Source organism: Anomaloglossus baeobatrachus, chromosome 1, assembly GCF_048569485.1.
Source record: "Anomaloglossus baeobatrachus isolate aAnoBae1 chromosome 1, aAnoBae1.hap1, whole genome shotgun sequence".
Lineage (NCBI taxonomy): Eukaryota > Metazoa > Chordata > Amphibia > Anura > Aromobatidae > Anomaloglossus > Anomaloglossus baeobatrachus.
In genome coordinates, this window is record NC_134353.1 from 374,567,642 (window position 1) to 374,587,944 (window position 20,303).

The 20,303-nt window shown below is 45.6% G+C and overlaps 1 protein-coding gene and 1 long non-coding RNA gene across 4 annotated transcripts in view; one reads left to right on the top strand and one right to left on the bottom strand.

Moving 5' to 3' along the window:
- The window catches only part of PDE4C (phosphodiesterase 4C), a 574,417-nt gene that overhangs the window by 94,300 nt on the left and 459,814 nt on the right, over window positions 1-20,303 (bottom strand). For all 3 annotated transcript variants that reach the window (XM_075352494.1, XM_075352496.1, XM_075352495.1), the window contains exon 6: window positions 18,213-18,325. In XM_075352494.1, the coding sequence (XP_075208609.1) occupies window positions 18,213-18,325 (113 nt within the window). The remainder of the gene's footprint in view (window positions 1-18,212; window positions 18,326-20,303) is intronic.
- Window positions 50-19,993, top strand: LOC142314807 (uncharacterized). Its single transcript, XR_012754624.1, has 3 exons — window positions 50-250; window positions 17,932-17,996; window positions 18,083-19,993. It is a non-coding gene; the product is annotated as an uncharacterized LOC142314807 (long non-coding RNA).

Genomic DNA, 20,303 nt, shown 5'->3' on the forward strand with positions numbered 1-20,303 from the left:
AACCCGGAAATAGGGGCGGGGCTAGCGCAGGCGATGGATTTGGCGGGAAGGAGGCAGCGCGGTTCCTCTCCTGCAGCCGTGGAGTCCTCCGGTGCGGGACACGAGTGAGGTCACCTGTAGTGTACCGTGTGTGCACGTACTTATACCACAGTGTGAGGAGAGCCCCTGTACACACGTGGCGTTAACCCATGTTAGCCGGGTCTTTTACAGTTCCCTGGAAGTGAACCTTTCCGTCTGTGAGATTACATTGGTATGTCTCATTACTGCCAGGCTGATGTTACCCATCACAGTAATGTCTGCAGAGCTCACAGTCGTATAGGGGAGCCAATAATCGGTTCCTCCAGTAGCCAGTCTAGACAGGCTGAAGACCAGGGCTATGAGCAATCTCATCGGTTATATGCGATGATTTACTTATCGGCAGCACATTGCCCGTGTGATCAGGCGATGCGCTGCCGATAATGTGATGCTCCATGTGCACATTACTTCCTTGGCTAGTACATAGCCTATCAGCAGCTATATATGGCCCACCTAAAAGAGCCATTAGTCACAGTGATGAGCGAGCACTACCATGCCCGCTTCCCGTAATGAGCAGTTAATGCTCGGATGGGTGCAGTGTATCCCGAGTATAATGGGAATCCATGGGAAACATTCCATAAAGATGCCTAAATCTCCCATTGAATCCATTATATTCGGATACTTGAATTGCACCCATCCATCTGCTGTTTACGAGTACCGAGCATGGTCGTGGTCACTCATCACTAGTCACCATAAATGTTGGCCAACTGCAGATTACTTAACACCAGAAACACCAAAGGCCTTTTGTAGCCACCAAAGGCACCCAAGATGCACCCGGACGCAGGGCCAGGCCAGTGTGAATCTCATTGCTCACCCTAGTATGGCAGTGGCACACTCCACCAACTGATAATTTAGGGAGAGAAGGATCAGGCAAGTTGGATGACAGCAGCTAAGGCCCGTTTGACACATCTGGAATTTCGCCGGATCTGGCACACTCCAGTACCGTAATACAGTACAATGGCATCGCAGCAACCTCTAGTCACATGCTGTCATGTGACCGGAGCTTGCCGCGATGCCGTTGTACAGTATTACACTGTACTGGAGTGTGCCAAATCCGGCAGAATGCCAGATGTGTCAAACGGGCCTAAAGCGGAGCTCACAGCTAAGCACAGAGCAGATTCCATCACACTCACCAGAAATGCAGTAATATTTTCTCAGGTAAACCCCTTTATGGCTCATGAGGTCGAGTCAATTTTAGAAAACTGGAAAAACCAACGGACATGTCACAGCTACCTTGGCCGTATGGTCAGATTAAATGGTCTGTATATTCACTACAATGTACAAACTAACCAGGGCTTCACGACTGAAAATTGCCGCATTATTTGGGACGTTACGTTCGGGTCAGGATACCCATAATCAGTTGGGACTTTGTGGTCTGGAAATGCCTCGTAAAATACACCCATCTGAACTTGGCCTAATTAATATAGAGGCAGTGCAATGAGGTCCCTAGTTGGAATAATGAGGGAATGAAGACTAGAGCATGCTGGATTTCAACCTCTATATCCATGAATGATGTTTGGAGAGAGCAGTCAGCTGAATGCTCTTAGCTCAAGTCTGTGCCCAAAACACATCCTCAAAGTACGGTATCAATAACACTACATAAACAGTACTTACACACCCACAGCATTACAGGGGTACTTAGTGGTTGGCCCCCATCACTCAGTAAATTATCCTATAGATATGGAGTAACCTTTTGTGGAGTGTTGTGGCACATGGCTACACATGTTTTTAACCTTGAGGTGCTGGTATTTTATCAACCTTTCAGTTTCATTACCACTACCTCATAGTCCAGTAGCTTCTGTGCACCGGATACTAGCATTATTACTCAGTTATACAAGTATAGCACAAAAGTGAAATACACCCCTAACATTGTAAATGTTTTATTATCTTTTCATGGGACAACAGAGATGGTGTGAAACTTTGATACAATATAAAGTAGTCAGTGTACAACAGTGTAAATTTGGTGTGCCCTCTAAACCACTGGCAACAAAAGTGAATACCCCCTAAGTGACAATGGCCAAATTGTACACAGTGTCTAAATTTTGTGTGGCCACTATTATTTTCAAACAGTGCCGTCATTCTCTTGGGCCTGGAGTTCACTAGAGTCACAGGAGCCACTGGAGTCCTCTTCCACTCCTCTATGACAACATCACAGAGATAGTGGATGTCAGAGACCTTGAGTTCCTCTACCTTCCGTTTGAGGATGCCCCACAGATGCTCAAAAGGGTTTATATCTGAAGACATGCTTGGCCAGTCCAGCACCTTTCCCCTCAGTTTCTTTAGCCACTGAGAAGTTGTCTTGGAGGTGTGTTTGGGGTCATTATGTTGGAATACTGTCCTGCGTCCCAATTTCTGAAGGGAGGGGATCGTGCCCTACTTCATTATGACACAGTACATGTTGGCATTCATTGTTCCCTCAATGAACCGTAGCCCCCTCACAGTCGGCAGCACTCATGTAGCCCCAAACCATGACACTCCCAACATTATGCTTGACTAGGCAAGACACACTTGGCTTTGTACTCCTCACCTGGTTTCTGCTATACATGCTTGACACCATCTGAATTGCGTTTATTGTGGTCTCATCAGATCAAAGGAAATGCATGGTTCCAATAGTCCAGGTCCTTAGTCTGCTTCTCTTCAGCAAATTGTGATTTTTCATGTGCACTATTTTAGAACAGGCTTTCTTCTGAGATGACAGTCATTCTGACCAATCTGAAACCCCACCCTTCAACCACTGCAGCACCTGTCTTCTAAAAACACTGTTTTTGACCACCATGTTACAGCCCAGTTTCAGGGTTTTGGCAATCGTCTTATAGCCTAGGCCACTGATTCCAAACTACAGTCCTCACGGCCCCCAACAAGTCATATTTTCAGGATTTCCTTAGCATTGCACAGGTGATGGAAGCATTATCATGGCACCACCTGTGCAAAGCTAAGGAAATCCTGAAACCATGACCTGTTGGGGGCCGTGAGGACTGGAGTTTAGAATCACTGGCCTAGGCCATCTTTATGAAGAGCAACATTTTTTTTCCTTCACATCATTAGAGAATTCTTTGCTGTGAGGTAGTGGGGGGACTCCTATGTGAAGGATGGTATGTATCCCCCAGAATGCACACAGAAACATATTAGAGTACTGGACAGTGGTCAGTCCACTCCCTCTGGGCCAGGTTTTGGATACGGCTCATGACCACTGATTTCATTTAAAAGTTCCTGCAAAGGTTTGGGAGGGGCAGAGTTTGTTTTGTTAGTTGCAGAGCAGGGAGCGTTGTGTATGCCAGCCTTGTGTGGATTCTGCTGTCGCATCGTATAGCGACCTGGCGAGGCTGTCTCCTATGGTAACCGGTACCTTCTGTCTGCTTATATTCATACTGTGTGGAACCCCGGCTGCGACCTGGAGGACATCTATGGTTACTGGTTATCTTCAAGTGCTGAATAAAAGCTGTGTGAGTTGGACTGTACTGGGTCACTGCCTCTTTGTCGCCCTGTGCGAACCCCGCAACGTTACAGGTGCCATGTTGAACTGCCAGTGACCAGTATGAGAGAGTGTGTGAACAATAGCACCAGATTCATTACACCTGCTCTCCATTCACACATGAGATCTTGTAACAATGAGTCGTATTCCTCTGGGGAGGGAAAATGGATAAGTGGGTATTATATGGCCATTTTCACTTAGGGGTGTGTGTTTGTGTGTTATTTTGAGGGCACAGCAAATTTACACTTATACAAGAGTACACTGACTACTTTAGACTACTTTATATTGTATCAAAGTGTCATATCTTCAGTGTTGTCCCATGAAAAGATAATGAAATATTTACAAAAATGTGAGGGGTGCACTCCGTTTTGTGGTATACTGTAGATTGGAGAATCAATCTAAAGGATTCCGGTCCATCAGCCAGGTGAGTAATCTGTTAAACTGGACGGGAGGCCTGCTGCATTCCCAGCTCTTCTTTTGATTAGATGGACTGGCATGATATAGTGTGTGTGTGTGTGTGTGTGTGTGTGTGTGTGTGTGTGTGTAACGATGCAATGATGACATCGTGTCAGCCCGACTGATCAAAAAAAAAAAAAAAAAAAAAAGCCGGGAATGTCAAGAGGCAGGGAGATGCGCAGTCGAGTGGTTACTAGTGATGAGCGAGCATGCTTGTCACTACTCGGTACTCGCACGAGTATCACTGTACTCGGGCTGCTCGGCGGGGACCGAGTAATCTCGCGATACTCGTGCTTTACTCGTGGTCTTCATTTCTGCATGTTGGCGCTCTTTTGAGAGCCAGCCCTCATGCAGGGATTGGCTGGCAGACCACTGCAATGCCACAGCCCTGTTAGTTGTGGAATTGCAGTGATTGGCCGGCCTGCACAGCGTCACCGAGCCTTTATATCGGCCGGCGCGCTGTGCTCTGCTCACAGCTATTCTGACAGTGAGTGTAGGGAGAGTGTCGCTGATTCAGGGAAAGCTTTGCGGCCCTTTATAGCTTTTTCAGTTGCAGGGCTGCAAACAGTGTGACCAAAAGTCCTTCTCAGGACTATTCTAGTTGTATACAGGCAGGCAGGGTATAGCCAGGTCGGAGTACAGTAGCAGAGTCCTTCTCAGGACTATTGTTGCTATATACAGGCAGGGTATAGCCAGGTCTGAATACAGGCTAGTGACCAAAAGAGTCCTTGTCAGGACTATTGTAGCAGTATACAGGCAGGCAGGCAGGCAGGGTAGTGGTGACCGTATACCAGCCTTCATATCTGGGGCTGGTGTACACAGTGTAAAACAGTCCAGATAGTGTCTGACTTGTCTGTACTGTAATTGTCGCTCCCCAAAAAAACCTGTTAGTAGGTTATTATTGCGTCCGTGCTTGGTTTTTAAAACCGCACGTGTGTGCCTGTTGGTGGCAGCGTACAGGTGCACTGGTGTGCGTTTACCAAACTATTATATAACGCACAAGTGTAGTGTATAATACACGTCAGTCAGCAGTGGCTGATAGTGTCAGAGTTCTTAATTTTTGCTCCTAAAACCTGTGTTAGGTTATTATTGCGTCCGTGCTTGGTTTTTAAAACCGCACGTGTGTGCCTGTTGGTGGCAGCGTACAGGTGCACTGGTGTGCGTTTACCAAACTATTATATAACGCACAAGTGTAGTGTATAATACACGTCAGTCAGCAGTGGCTGATAGTGTCAGAGTTCTTAATTTTTGCTCCTAAAACCTGTGTTAGGTTATTATTGCGTCCGTGCTTGGTTTTTAAAACCGCACGTGTGTGCCTGTTGGTGGCAGCGTACAGGTGCACTGGTGTGCGTTTACCAAACTATTATATAACGCACAAGTGTAGTGTATAATACACGTCAGTCAGCAGTGGCTGATAGTGTCAGAGTTCTTAATTTTTGCTCCTAAAACCTGTGTTAGGTTATTATTGCGTCCGTGCTTGGTTTTTAAAACCGCACGTGTGTGCCTGTTGGTGGCAGCGTACAGGTGCACTGGTGTGCGTTTACCAAACTATTATATAACGCACAAGTGTAGTGTATAATACACGTCAGTCAGCAGTGGCTGATAGTGTCAGAGTTCTTAATTTTTGCTCCTAAAACCTGTGTTAGGTTATTATTGCGTCCGTGCTTGGTTTTTAAAACCGCACGTGTGTGCCTGTTGGTGGCAGCGTACAGGTGCACTGGTGTGCGTTTACCAAACTATTATATAACGCACAAGTGTAGTGTATAATACACGTCAGTCAGCAGTGGCTGATAGTGTCAGAGTTCTTAATTTTTGCTCCTAAAACCTGTGTTAGGTTATTATTGCGTCCGTGCTTGGTTTTTAAAACCGCACGTGTGTGCCTGTTGGTGGCAGCGTACAGGTGCACTGGTGTGCAATTTCCAGAAACTTTGATATAACGCACAAGTAGTGAATATACACGTCAGCAGTGCACAGCATTGCAAAATGCGCAAGGGCATTGGCAAGGAACAAGGAAGTGGACGTGATGGTGGTGCAGGCAGAGGCCGAGGTCGTGGGCAAGCTCTAATTTCGCCACAACAAAGGGCCACATCTAGTCGCTCGCACGTCCTGTCCCAAATTCTTGGGGACCGCAGCAGTACACCGCTCTTGAACCAAGACCAGTGTCAACAGGTTGTTAGTTGGATAGCGGATAATGCTTCCAGTCAGATTGGCACCACCACAAACACTCTGTCTTCCACACGGTCAAGTGTCAGTAGCCGTGATACTGCACCGCACATTTCTGAACCTGATCCTCCTTCCTACCACCAGGCTGAGTACACGTCCTCCTCGGACATTAATGATCCCACACTTGGACACTCGGAAGAGCTGTTCACGTTTCCATTCACACATTCTGGCCTCTCGCCAGCTCATATTGAAGTGGGTCATGAGGAGATCGTCTGTACAGATAGCCAAATATTTGAGCAGCCACGTTCTCACGAAGTTGGCAACGTGTCTCAACAAGTGGTGGACGATGATGAGACACAATTGTCAGCAAGTCAGGAGGAGGAGCAGGGTGCGGAAGAGGAAGACGACGTGGTGGATGATCCAGTAACTGACCCAACCTGGCAGGAGGATATGCAGAGCGAGGACAGCAGTGCACAGGGGGAGGGAGGCGTAGCATCACAACAGGCAGTAAGAAGCAGGGTGGTGGTCCCAGGCAGAAGTCAGGCAACCGTTCCCCGTAACAACACGACGACACAAGGTGCCTGTACAAATGTTAGGTCTTCACGAGTCTGGCAGTTTTTTAAGTTGGATCCAGATGATTCAAAAAAGGCCATTTGCAACACCTGCCGTGCCAGCATCAGCAGGGGTACCAAAACTAGCAGCCTGACCACCACCAGCATGATCAGGCACATGTCAGCCAAGCACCCGACTTTGTGGGAAGTACAACAGAGTCGAGGAGCAGTGCTTGCTGATGTCACTGCTACGTCTTCGCTGGTTGTGCATGCGAGCCAATCCTCTGTCCATGCTGCCTGCGAACAAGCCTCCTCCACTCCTGCACCTGCAGTTGCCTACGCAGAAAGAACACCATCATCAAGCACGTCCTTGTCCCAGCGCAGCGTTCAGTTATCCATTCAGCAAACCTTTGAACGCAGGCGCAAATACACTGCCAACACCCCACATGCCACAGTTCTAAATGCTAACATTTCGCGACTGCTTGCGCTGGAAATGTTGCCTTTTAGGCTGGTGGAGACAGAAGCATTCCGTGACCTGATGGCGGCAGCTGTCCCACGTTACTCGGTCCCCAGCCGCCACTATTTCTCCCGGTGTGCCGTCCCCGCGTTGCATAACCACGTGTCACAAAACATCACACGTGCCCTGAACAACGCTGTTTCACCCAAAGTCCACCTAACCACAGACACGTGGACAAGTGCTTGTGGGCAAGGCCGCTACATCTCGTTGACGGCACACTGGGTTAATATTGTGGAAGCTGGGACCCAGTCTGAGCGAGGGACGGAACACGTCCTTCCCACACCAAGGTTTGCAGGCCCTACCTCAGTCAGTGTTTCACCCACACTCTACAGCTCCGGAATGTCATGCTCTTCAGCCTCCTCCTCCTCCTGCGCATCCTCATCCACTGTGCCCTCCACACCAGTCACAAGCTGGAAGCACTGCAGCACTGCCTCGGCGAAGCGGCAACAGGCTGTGCTGAAGCTAATCTGCATAGGTGACAAACCCCACAATGCAGAAGAGCTGTGGACAGCTCTGAAACAGCAGGCAGATCACTGGCTCACACCTCTGAACCTAAAGCCAGGAAAGGTCGTTTGTGACAATGGCCGGAACCTGGTGGCGGCTTTGAGGCGAGGCCAGCTGACACATGTTCCATGCGTGGCCCATGTGCTCAACCTCGTGGTTCAGCGGTTTATAAAGTCATACCCAGAGCTGTCTGATCTGCTGGTAAAAGTTCGCCGCCTGTCTGCACATTTTCGAAAGTCACCTACTGCTTCAGCCGGCCTTGCCGGCTTTCAGCGCCGTTTGCATCTTCCGGCTCACAGACTGGTGTGTGATGTCCCCACGCGTTGGAATTCAACTCTGCACATGTTGGTCAGGATATGTGAGCAGAAGAGGGCAGTTGTTGAGTACCTGCATCACCTAAGCCGTCGGGAAATGGGTCAAACTCCACACATAACACCTGAGGAGTGGAGATGGATGTCAGACCTATGTACCATCCTCCAAAACTTTGAGGACTCCACCAAGATGGTGAGTGGTGATGACGCCATTATTAGCGTCACCATACCGCTACTCTGCCTTCTAAAACGGTCCCTTTTGAAAAACAAACATGATGCATTGCAGGCGGAGCGCGATGAGTTGCAGCAAGAAACAGTAGTGGGTGTGGGTGATAACACACAGCCCAGCCTCGTCTCATCACAACGTGCAGTGGAGGACTATGACGAGGAGGAGGATGAAGACATGGAGCAACTCTCCGGCCAAATTGAGGATATGACATGCACACCAGTCATATCCTCGATTCAGCGTGGCTGGCCAGAGGACAGGGTAGATGAGGAGGAGGAGGAGGAGGAGGAGGAGGAGGACAGCATGTTCAGTCATCTTGTTGGTCAGGCTACTGAAGTCCTGGCTGTTAAGAGTCTGGCGCACATGGCTGACTTTATGGTAAGCTGCCTGTCTCGTGACCCTCGCGTTAAGAACATCTTGGCCGACAATCATTACTGGTTGGTAACACTGTTAGACCCACGCTACAAGGAGAACTTTTTGTCTCTTATTCCCGTGGATGAGAGGTCAACCAAAATGCAGCAGTTTCGGAAGGCCATACTCACGGAAGTAGGCAAAGCATTCCCCTCACAAAACGCTAGCGGCATAGGTCAGGAATCAGTGGACAACCGAGGCGTACAGCCGAGAGAGGCACAAGTCCAATCCGCCAGAGGTAGGGGAACAGTCTTTAAGATGTGGGACAGTTTTCTCAGCCCCTCACGTACCACAGCCCCTGAGGTGCGGGGTAGTGCCACAAGAAATCCTAAGTTTGCCCAGATGCTGAAGGAGTACCTTGCAGATCGAACAACTGTACTCCGACATTCCTCTGTGCCTTACAATTATTGGGTATCCAAGCTGGACACGTGGCATGAATTGGCTCTCTACGCCTTGGAAGTCCTGGCCTGCCCTGCTGCTAGCGTTTTGTCAGAGCGTGTTTTTAGTGCCGCAGGTGGAATCATTACAGATAAACGCACCCGCCTGTCAACTGAAAATGCTGACAGGCTGACTCTGATAAAGATGAACAAGGGTTGGATTGGGCCAGACTTCACCACACCACCAGCAAATGAGAGCGGAATTTAAAGTTTGCCATGTACCTCCACTCACCCATGGGTACACTTCTCGACTTTGGATAATCGCTGGACTGCTCCTCCTTCTCCTCATGCGCCATCATGATGACCGTTACAATAGTTAGGTCTTTGTTTCAGGTATACCCCCAGTGGTAAATTTTTTCGCCCATTCTTTGCAGAATGGACATTACAACGACAGGAGACCCGCTCCTTTGCAATGGGAACAATGTTTTGAGGCCCTCATGCACGTCTCTACCCAGGGACAACGTGTAGCCTCCCAATTTTTGGCTGCCCTGCCTAAGGGCTATACTGAAATACACCCACTTCCTTAAAATGGACACTTAATGTTTTGAGGCCCTCATGCACGTCTCTACCCAGGGACAATGTGGAGCCTCCCAATTTTTGGCTGCCCTGGCAAAGGGCTATACTGAAATAGACCCACTTCCTTACAATGGGCACTTCAGGTTTAAAGGCCATCATGCACGTCTCTACCCAGGGACAATGTGGAGCCTCCCAATTTTTGGCTGCCCTGCCTAAGGGCTATACTATAATACACCCACTTCCTGACAATGGACACTTAATGTTTTGAGGCCCTCATGCACGTCTCTACCCAGGGACAATGTGGAGCCTCCCAATTTTTGGCTGCCCTGGCAAAGGGCTATACTGAAATAGACCCACTTCCTTACAATGGGCACTTCAGGTTTAAAGGCCATCATGCACGTCTCTACCCAGGGACAATGTGGAGCCTCCCAATTTTTGGCTGCCCTGCCTAAGGGCTATACTGAAATACACCCACTTCCTTAAAATGGACACTTAATGTTTTGAGGCCCTCATGCACGTCTCTACCCAGGGACAACGTGTAGCCTCCCAATTTTTGGCTGCCCTGCCTAAGGGCTATACTGAAATACACCCACTTCCTTAAAATGGACACTTAATGTTTTGAGGCCCTCATGCACGTCTCTACCCAGGGACAACGTGTAGCCTCCCAATTTTTGGCTGCCCTGCCTAAGGGCTATACTGAAATACACCCACTTCCTTAAAATGGACACTTAATGTTTTGAGGCCCTCATGCACGTCTCTACCCAGGGACAACGTGTAGCCTCCCAATTTTTGGCTGCCCTGCCTAAGGGCTATACTGAAATACACCCACTTCCTTAAAATGGACACTTAATGTTTTGAGGCCCTCATGCACGTCTCTACCCAGGGACAATGTGGAGCCTCCCAATTTTTGGCTGCCCTGGCAAAGGGCTATACTGAAATAGACCCACTTCCTTACAATGGGCACTTCAGGTTTAAAGGCCATCATGCACGTCTCTATCCAGGGACAATGTGGAGCCTCCCAATTTTTGGCTGCCCTGCCTAAGGGCTATACTATAATACACCCACTTCCTGACAATGGACACTTAATGTTTTGAGGCCCTCATGCACGTCTCTACCCAGGGACAATGTGGAGCCTCCCAATTTTTGGCTGCCCTGGCAAAGGGCTATACTGAAATAGACCCACTTCCTTAAAATGGACACTTAATGTTTTGAGGCCCTCATGCACGTCTCTACCCAGGGACAATGTGGAGCCTCCCAATTTTTGGCTGCCCTGGCAAAGGGCTATACTGAAATAGACCCACTTCCTTACAATGGGCACTTCAGGTTTAAAGGCCATCATGCACGTCTCTACCCAGGGACAATGTGGAGCCTCCCAATTTTTGGCTGCCCTGCCTAAGGGCTATACTATAATACACCCACTTCCTGACAATGGACACTTAATGTTTTGAGGCCCTCATGCACGTCTGTATGCAGGGGCATTGGTGAACCTCACAATTTAGGACTGCCCTGGCAAAGGAAAATACTACAAAGACTCACTTCCTCAAAATGGGCACATTAGACTCAAGAGGCCTTCATGTACGTCTCTTCTCAGGGACATCGGAGTGCCACACAATGTTTTCACGTAAAATCTTTCATGTATTGATCTCAAAAAGTAACATACACCAGATCTATCTCACTATTGGGTATGTGCCCTTAACATTTCCGCCATGAAAAATCATTTTGGGGTCATTTTGGAAGGTTTTCTGGTGAGTCCGTAAAAATGGCGTAAAACGCGGACAAAATTGTTCACAGCTGTGACTTTTGAGTGATAAATGCTTCAAGGGGTCTTCCCCATGCTGTTGCCATGTCATTTGAGCACTCTTCTGAGACTTTTGTGACATTTTTAGGGTTTCTCCATGCTGCCGGGAGGTCATTTCACAAAAATACTCGGGTCTCCCATAGGATAACATTGGGCTCGTTGCTCGGGCCGAGTACACGAGTATCTTGGGAGGCTCGGCCCGAGCTTCGAGCACCCGAGCTTTTTAGTACTCGCTCATCACTAGTGGTTACAAATGACTAACCTGTCTGATGGACTGGAGTGCTGCAAATCAACTCTCCTATCTCCACTCTAGACCCTCCAATGCAAAAGCTGGTTGTTGAGTGGCATTCCCCCTTTCCTTCATTACAGGCAGTTTATGGTCAGCTTTTTTTTTTTTTTTTGACATATTTAGAAATGTCATTTGGCTGGTTTCATAAATCCATGAAACTGTCCATGCTAACATCATATACTACCTGAGTTGCTTGCGTTTGCTAGTTCAGGACAGAATACTCGGAAGTCCAGCTAGTCATTGTGTTCAGGTACGCTCAGGAGCATATGAATCGGACAAGTGCAATGCGAGAATTTCTCATTGCACCCGGACCAATGTTAGCCAATGAGGCAGAGCAGTTGATCAGCTTTTTTCTCATCCAGATTCTGGGTGAGAGAAAAGTCACAACATGCTGCGATTTGCTGCGGAAATTGTCCGTGACTCACCAATATACGTCAGTAAGTGTGAGGGGAAAAAAACTGATGTCACATGGACCATCCTCGTTACATCCGTTTTTTTTTTTTTATACAGTCCTATCATGTAGCAGAAAACACTGAATGATACTGTAAATCACTATTAGCTGCTGAAAAAAAAAAAAAACTGATTGCACACGGATGACAAGTGAGAAAAAATCGTCATACTCTCCTGGATGAGAATGGGACAGTTTTTCATACGTTCATGTGAGTCCAGCCTTAGGAGCAATGATCTAGGTTTCACAGCTGTCAATCTGACCTAAGTTAGTGCTGGTTATTAGTTTCTTACATATAAAAGGCAGCAACACTAAGCGGATATATCCTCGCATTGTAGTCCTTCAATAAAAACATTTTAAGTTTACTGTACATTATGTGGTGCAAATTTTCTGTATGGATTTACATGTAGAAAATCTAAAGCGTAATAAAGTATATTTTAATAGTCTTATCTAATCATTGAGGACATTTTCTGCACAAACTGACCTGTTTTGCTTATTTTAAAGGGACCCTGTCACCACTTTTTCGGCCTACAAGCTACGGCCACCACCAGTGGGCTCTTATATACAGCATTCTAACATGCTGTATATAAGAGCCCAGGCCGTTGTGAGAACCTAAAAAGCACTTTATAATATTTACCTAATGGTCGCGCTGCGGTGGAGTTGGGCCATATGTGCGTCTCCGTTGTCCGGTGCCGCTTCTTTTGGCCAATTTTGTCTTCCGTCTTCTATAGCCGGTGTGCATGACGCGTCTAAGTCACTCACACTCGCCGGCATTGAGGTCCTGCTGCGGCGCACTTTGATCTGCCCTGCCAGGTGCAATGCCTGCACCACTTCTGGAAGTTTTACCCCATAAATGCTGCGATCAATAGTGATCAAAGCATTAAGGAGGCAGGGAGAGGATCGGACTTCTTTGCCGAGTATTCGGGTCCCTGTAATACAACCATAGGGACCCAATCGCTGCCATAGTAACTGTGGGTCATCACCATGAGAACCCTTGGGTTACCCAGCAACAGAAAGCCCCACACACCATGTCAGATGCATGGCGTGCAAGCGAAAGGGTCCATGCTGCAAGTGCAGCACTGACATATAATCCACTGCAATGATCGAGCATTGTAGTGGATTATATCAGCCATCAGAGCTCTAAAATTTAGTGTAACTAAGTGGCATTAACTTGGTGTTTTAATAAAAAAAAAAAAAAAAAAAAAGCACACACATTTGGTATCGCTGCGTCCGTAACAACCTGATCTATCCCGTTCAGTGAACACAGTAAAAAAAAAAAATAAAGTAGCAAAAACTCTCCCTTCATCATATAGCTGCCCAATAAAGTGTAATTAAACACAATCAAAAACTCATATATATGGTATCGCTGAAAATATCATCGTGTCCCGCAAAAACAAGCTGCCACATAGCTCTGTCAGTGAAAAAAAATTAAAAAGTTATAGCTCTCAGAATACAGCAATGTAAACGTTAGTTTTTATGGTGTAAAAGTGGCATAACATAAAAAAACCTATATAAATGTGGTATTCTGTAATAATAAATAAAATTACTTTTTCTAAAGATCTCTTCATCTATGCTACTAGATGCTGGGACGGTTGGGCAGGGATTAGCAATATGCACCCAGAACTGCTCGTGCATATTGCACCTGACAGGTTTTCTTTAAAGACATAAAAATTGCAGGTTTGAAAATTTGTGAAATTTAAAAAATCTTCACTAAATTTCCGATATTTTAAAAAATAAATGCATAAAATATCGTCTTAAATTTACCACTATCTTGAAGTACAATAGTCACACAAACAAAAAAAGTCTCAGAATCACCGGGATCCGTTGAAGTGTTCCAGAGTTATGACCTGAGAAATTGACACTGGTCAGAAATGAAAAATGGCCTGGTCATGAAGGTGAAAACCAGGCTCTGAGGTAAAGGGGCTAATGACCTTGTGGTAGGGATTAAGGCCTTGTGCACACCCTGCATTTCTTTAGTGCAGTTTGTTGCCCAAAACTGCATGTCTACCCTTATGCCAGCAAAGTCCATGAGAATTCTGAAGGGCCGTGCGCATGTTGCTTCTTTTTTCTTTGGGTGCAGAAAAAAGTAGCAGCATGTCATTTGTTAATGCCTTTTTTTTTTTTTTTTCCCCTGCGTTTTTTAGCCTTTCCAGCCAATGATTTCACTCTAAAAAAATGTATGTGGCATAAAAAATGCATGCATTTTTTGGTGCATTTTTCTGCCACGAGATGCAGATTTTGGTGCACTATTTCTGCAACAAAAAAAGTCTGCATGCACACATAGCCAGAGTAAAGTGTCAGTCTTTGCTCACGACTAGTGATGAGCGAGTACTAAAATGCTCGGGAGCTCGAGGCTCGGGCCGAGCATCTCAAAATACTCGTGTACTCGGCCCGAGCACCGAGCCCAATGTTATCCTATGGGAGACCCGAGTATTATTCTGAAATGACCCCCGGCAGCATGTAGAAACCATAAAACTGTAAATTAAAAAAAAAAACGTGTGTGTGTGTGTAAGCGTGCATATATATATATATATACACGCGGAGTGGAGTGCGGGAGGGGCCGTAGCCGAGCGGGGAAGTGTCGGGCTAAAGGCACGGTCATGCTGTGCGGGCCGGCCAATCACTGCAATTCCACAAGTAACAGGGCTGTGGCATTGCAGTGGTCTGCCAGCCAATCCCTGCATAAGGGATGGCTGTAAAAAGAGCGCCAACATGAAGACCACGAGTACAGCACGAGTATCGCGAGATTACTCGGTCCCCGCCGAGTAGCCCGAGTACATTGATACTCGTGCGAGTACCGAGTAGTAACAAGCATACTTGCTCATCACTACTCACGACACCAAATTACGTAGGATATGAACACCTTCACAACCGGGCGATTTTATATATTTTTTTTTTTTTTGTTCCATTTTTCGTTTGTTTTTGCTCCTTCTGAGAGCCAAACTTTTTTTATTTTTCCTTCAATCTTGCCATATGAGTGCTTGTTTTTTTGCGGGACAAGTTGTACTTTTAAATCAAACCATTAGTTTTAACATATAGAGTTGCGGAAAAATTGCAAAAAAAAAAAGTGTGATTGCACAAATGTTTTGGGGGTATGTTCACTATATGGTAAAACTGATATGTCGGTGGGATCCCTCAGGTTGGTATGAGTTCGTAGACAGGAAACGTATAGGTTTACTTTTATTTCTGGGGTTTAAAAAAAAATACAAAAGTTTGTAAAAAAAAAAACAACTGCATTTTCCGCGACCCGTCGTTGTGTTCTCATTTTTCTGATCACTCATTCACTCTTTCTTTTTTCCTATCAGAGCAGCATCACTCTGATCAGGAGAAATGCTGCATTCTTGTTACAGCTGCTGCTCTGCCAGCTGTTACAGGTACTACGTTATGATAGCGACAGGAGTCATCACATGACCCTGGGCTACCATGGAACTATCGGCTCCCTGTGATCGTGTCATGTGGCCTCCGATGGCGGAGGTGAAAGGCGCATTCCCACTGTGGAGCTTTAATTTGTGCTCTCACATTTTGACAGTGCAATTTAAGGGGTTAACAGTCGCAGGTCCACCTGCACTTGATAGCCTCACATGTCTGCTGAACAAATCAGTAGACATCTGCAGGGATCACCACTCGCTCACTGCAGCAGCTGGTGGTGATCACCCCTTCATAATTTAGCACGTACAGTTACATCTTAGGTCGTGAAGGGGTTAAAAACTGATCTTGATAGTTTTGTAATATTGTAAGATCTAGATAAGATGTTGGAATGGACAAACACTTGGCAAATGAGATTTAATGTTGATAAATGTAGAGTAATGCACCTAGGACAGAGTAATCCTATAGATGCGTATGCATTAAATGGAATTAAACTTGGGACCACAGAATAGGAGATTTTAGGGTGTATGAAAAGAGATTAAATCCTGTGATCCCAATGTATTGTTACCATTCTATAAATAACTGGTAAGGTCATATCTGGAATATGGGATCTAGTTTTGTGCGCCACATTTTAGAAAGAATATTCAGAAGTTAGTCAGTTCAAAGGTGGGCAACTAGATTATTTCAAGGGATGGAAGGCCTCCCATATGATGAGAAGGTTAAAAAGTTGGGTTTGTTTAGTTTAGAAACAATCTCAGATGAGATCGTATGTATAGATACATGTATAGTCAATATAAAGGACTGGCACTTGACTTATTCCTTTCAGAGACATTACTAAGGACCAGGGGGTACTCACTGTGAGTGGAAGAAAAGTGATTCCAACCGCCAGTTGCTAAATATGAAACGGTTCTTTACAGTTAGAGTAGTCCGACTGTAGACTGCCCTACCACAAGAGGTAGTAATGGCAAACACTATAACAACTTTAAAAAAAAAAAGCTGGATGATTTCCACCCAACATTGTGGGTTAGGCTGGTTTCACACTACGTCTTTTTAACATCCGTTGAAAACGTTATTTTAGCGGAAGTACGGATCCAGTGCAAATGCGTTTTCATTTCAATGCATTTGCAATGGACTCGCGTCCACCTGCGTTCACCTGCGTTTGCGTGCGTTATAGTGCGGATCCGGTGACTTGCAGTTTTTTAACATGTTTCAAAAACGCTACTTGTAGCGTTTTTGAGCTGCGTCAAAATACTGCAAGTCACCGGATCCGCACTATAACGCACGCGAACGCAGGTGAACGCTGGCGTGCTGATAGACAGGATCCTGCTTTTGTACTGAGCATGCCCAGAAAGTACTGAGCATGCCCAGAACCAGTCTCGCGTGATCTGTCTCTCTCTCCTCCTCCCTCCCTCACCCTCTCTCCTCCATCTCTCTCTGTCTTTCCCCCTTCCTCCCTCCCTCCCTCTCCCCCACCTGATAGCTGCGGACACTCGTAACCAAGGTAAATATCGCGTAACCACTTCTCTTAGTTACCCGATGTTTACGTTGGTTACGCGTGCAGGCAGCCCTGCTCCTAGCAGCTGCAGACACTCGTAACCAAGATAAATATCGGGTATCCAAGGCCGATGTTTACCTTGGTTACCAGCGTCTGCAGCTGTCAGAAGCCTCCTCCCAGTCTAGTTCCCCTCACTCCCGATCACATGACTCCAATGCCCGCCCCTAAACATCCAGTGCAGGATCCTGCAAAATAACATATGCGTTTGCATACGTTATTTGCTGTAAAAGCAGGATCCGTACTTCCGCTAAAAAAACGTTTTCAACGGATGTTAAAAAGACGTAGTGTGAAACCAGCCTTATAGATAATTTAGTGACAAAAATGTTTAATTGAGGAAGGTTGAGCTAGATGGAGGTCTTTTTTTCAACCTATGTAACTATGTCCTAAATCTTAACGGTATGTTGACGGAAAAATAGAAAAAGTTACGGAAACAGTTGAAACAAAAGTGAAACACTACAACTAGGTTTTAAATGGGTGCAGCTCCCCTGACGTGTGTATTGGTAAAAAATGTGTTCCACGTGAGGTAACAGTTCTGTATCACATTTCTTAGATGTCTGCATTCTGCCATTTCTCTGTTTAGGCATTTGCCAGCCATTCTCCCTGGTAATGTGGTTTTATAGTGTAAGACTATGTAAGGGTCACTATTTTCACAATATATATTCATACATTTCTAGGAGCATTAATAGAGGAAGAGAACAAGAGAAGATCCTGAAAAATTCCTATTATTTTTTCATGGGGATTCACCATAGCTACCAAAACAGGATGCCATGTTTACTTTTTATCTTACTTTGTATCTTTCGCACAGCCTACACTATTCTTTCTGCCTGAAATTACAGAAACCCAATGGAATCGAAGGTGACTAAAGCTATTTACCATCACAACATCCAAAAGAGGGGCGAAGGTAAAACCTTTCTTCTGTAAAGTAGTGAAATTGAATATGATGTGTACTTCCTATTCTTACCGATAGTGTGACTCTTTATATGTTAGAGTACCAATGCTACCTGGTGAAGAACCTCTGGAAAATGTTTTCCCAACTTCTGAAGCTGGGTCCTGCTCTTTTGTTTCTGGAGACACATTGCACTATGTTTAGAGACAATAAGCTTACTATAGGTCTTACCTTGTTTGAGGCCATCTCACTGACTGAGTGTCTGGTCTGCAGAGTCTCCAGTTGGTCCAGACACCAATCCAACTCCTCCAGAGTCTCGATGGCCAGTTTCTGCACGGCATCCTCTACAGATGGAAGAAATCGATGCATTTAGACTGACTGTTACGAAGACTTTGATTCTTTTTAAAACCAAGTCCAAGTTCCTAGCACTTTCAGTTGTTTAATACCAAACGCAATATGACAAAGTGGAGTTTGTGGGGCACACAACCTTCTGTCTTTTTGAAAAAAAAGCTGCAGTGTAACAATACTCAAAAATAATCTTTTTTTTTTTTGTTCACATATCAGACATGAACCAGAAGAACACTGCTTACCCACTGCCAGTGTTGGCACCTAATGTTTTAAACACCAAAGAAAGTTTTTTATTTTCTCCCAAATAATCTCTTCTCTATTCCGCAAACATGTTAATGGACAAACACCGTTTATTTGCCGTATCCATATACAGCTGTTCGGGCTGACTGTCGCAGATTTGTAGAGTAGCTGCAATCCACGTGTAAATCATTCTAGATTCCTTACATCATTGCAAGGAAAAGGGAATCATTAGTAATGATGAGCTGGACATAAACAAGGATGCTAGAAGGCATCAGGTGTAAATATTTGGTATGCTAGCAGCCATCAGTGTTTCCATACTGATGCAGGCTATGTGCTGTGGAAGGAAGATCACTTCTTATCTCCCATTTGGTTTTCATGTGATCAGCCTGCAGGACAGGTAGATAAGTTTTCATACAATGTGGATCTGCCTGTGCTCAAGTACAATGTGAGACTGAGGGAGCTGCTGAATCCTGCAGGGAAAAGCAGAGCTACTACACGCAGGGTTTCCCTCTGTTCTCACGTTGTCCATTATCCGGTCAAGTTTTGGTGGTCGCAGCTAACCATGTAGAGATAGAGTAAGCAAATAGGTGGGAGGAAAAAGGAGAGGACAAAATGAGGGAGACCAGGCCTAAAATCACCATGACAACCAACCTGCACACTCACTGTAGCCCACTTTAACCCCTCAACTTCCTGCAATGTCTACCATTTATACTGTTAAGTACATATCTTAATTAGATTTTTAATGATTTACATCACTTACAGCTGCCAGCTGAACAATAGCCACAGTAATGAGAAACCCATTCATACTACACTTCATATTAAAACAAGCTCATTCAACTATCATATTTGTTTTTAAGCTTCATATGTGATGTGACTTTATATAAAAAAATATCAGATTATCAATAGGGATGTCCCCTTTCAGAAAATATTGCTCACCATGGGTAGTTTGTTACACCTCCCCCCCCCCATGATGTACTTAAAGTTCCTGGGTCCAGTGCTGAGTTTCTGCTGCTGCTCCTGGTTTCTGGTATTGGCTACAGAGCTGATGTTACGTCAACAGTGCGTTTATCAATCAGGGACCTCACCGATTCTAGGGCATTCTACTACATGGGCAGGACCTCTGAGCGCACAGATTAGCTACCACTTTGTTGATGTAATATTAGCATCGCAACCAGTACCAGATACCTGACGCAGCGATAGAAACCAAGTAATCGATCCAGGGACGTTGAGTAAGGAGCAATTTGTTTTGTTTTTTTTTATAACTGAGATTTTCTAAAAGGAAAATACTGCTTTAAGCAGTATATGTGTTATGTTTGACCAATGTCTTCAGTTAGCTGCAGTTTTTAGGTTTTTGTTTCCTAAAAGGAATTCCCTTCAGTATTTCTTTGTATATCACAGCAGGCAAATAAAATTTTTTTTAGCTTTTCAGTACATTGTGGTAAAATAAATTGTTCCATTAATAGCTACAAATAATCCTGCAAAAAAACGGAAAAAATAAAAAAAAGTATTAGATATTGAAAGATGATTTGCTTAAAAAAGTTGTCCGTCCATAACTCCAACATTTTTATTAAGCTAATGCAGAGGAGGCGTATCCGGGGGGGGTTGCTGGCCGGGCATCTGCCCCGGGCGCAACTGTGAGGGGGGCGCTGTCGGGCTGCCTGATGCAGCGCTGTGAAAGTCTCCCCGGGGGCTGCGGTTGCCACTCTGCAGTGGGAGCCGCTATTCTCTGAGCCA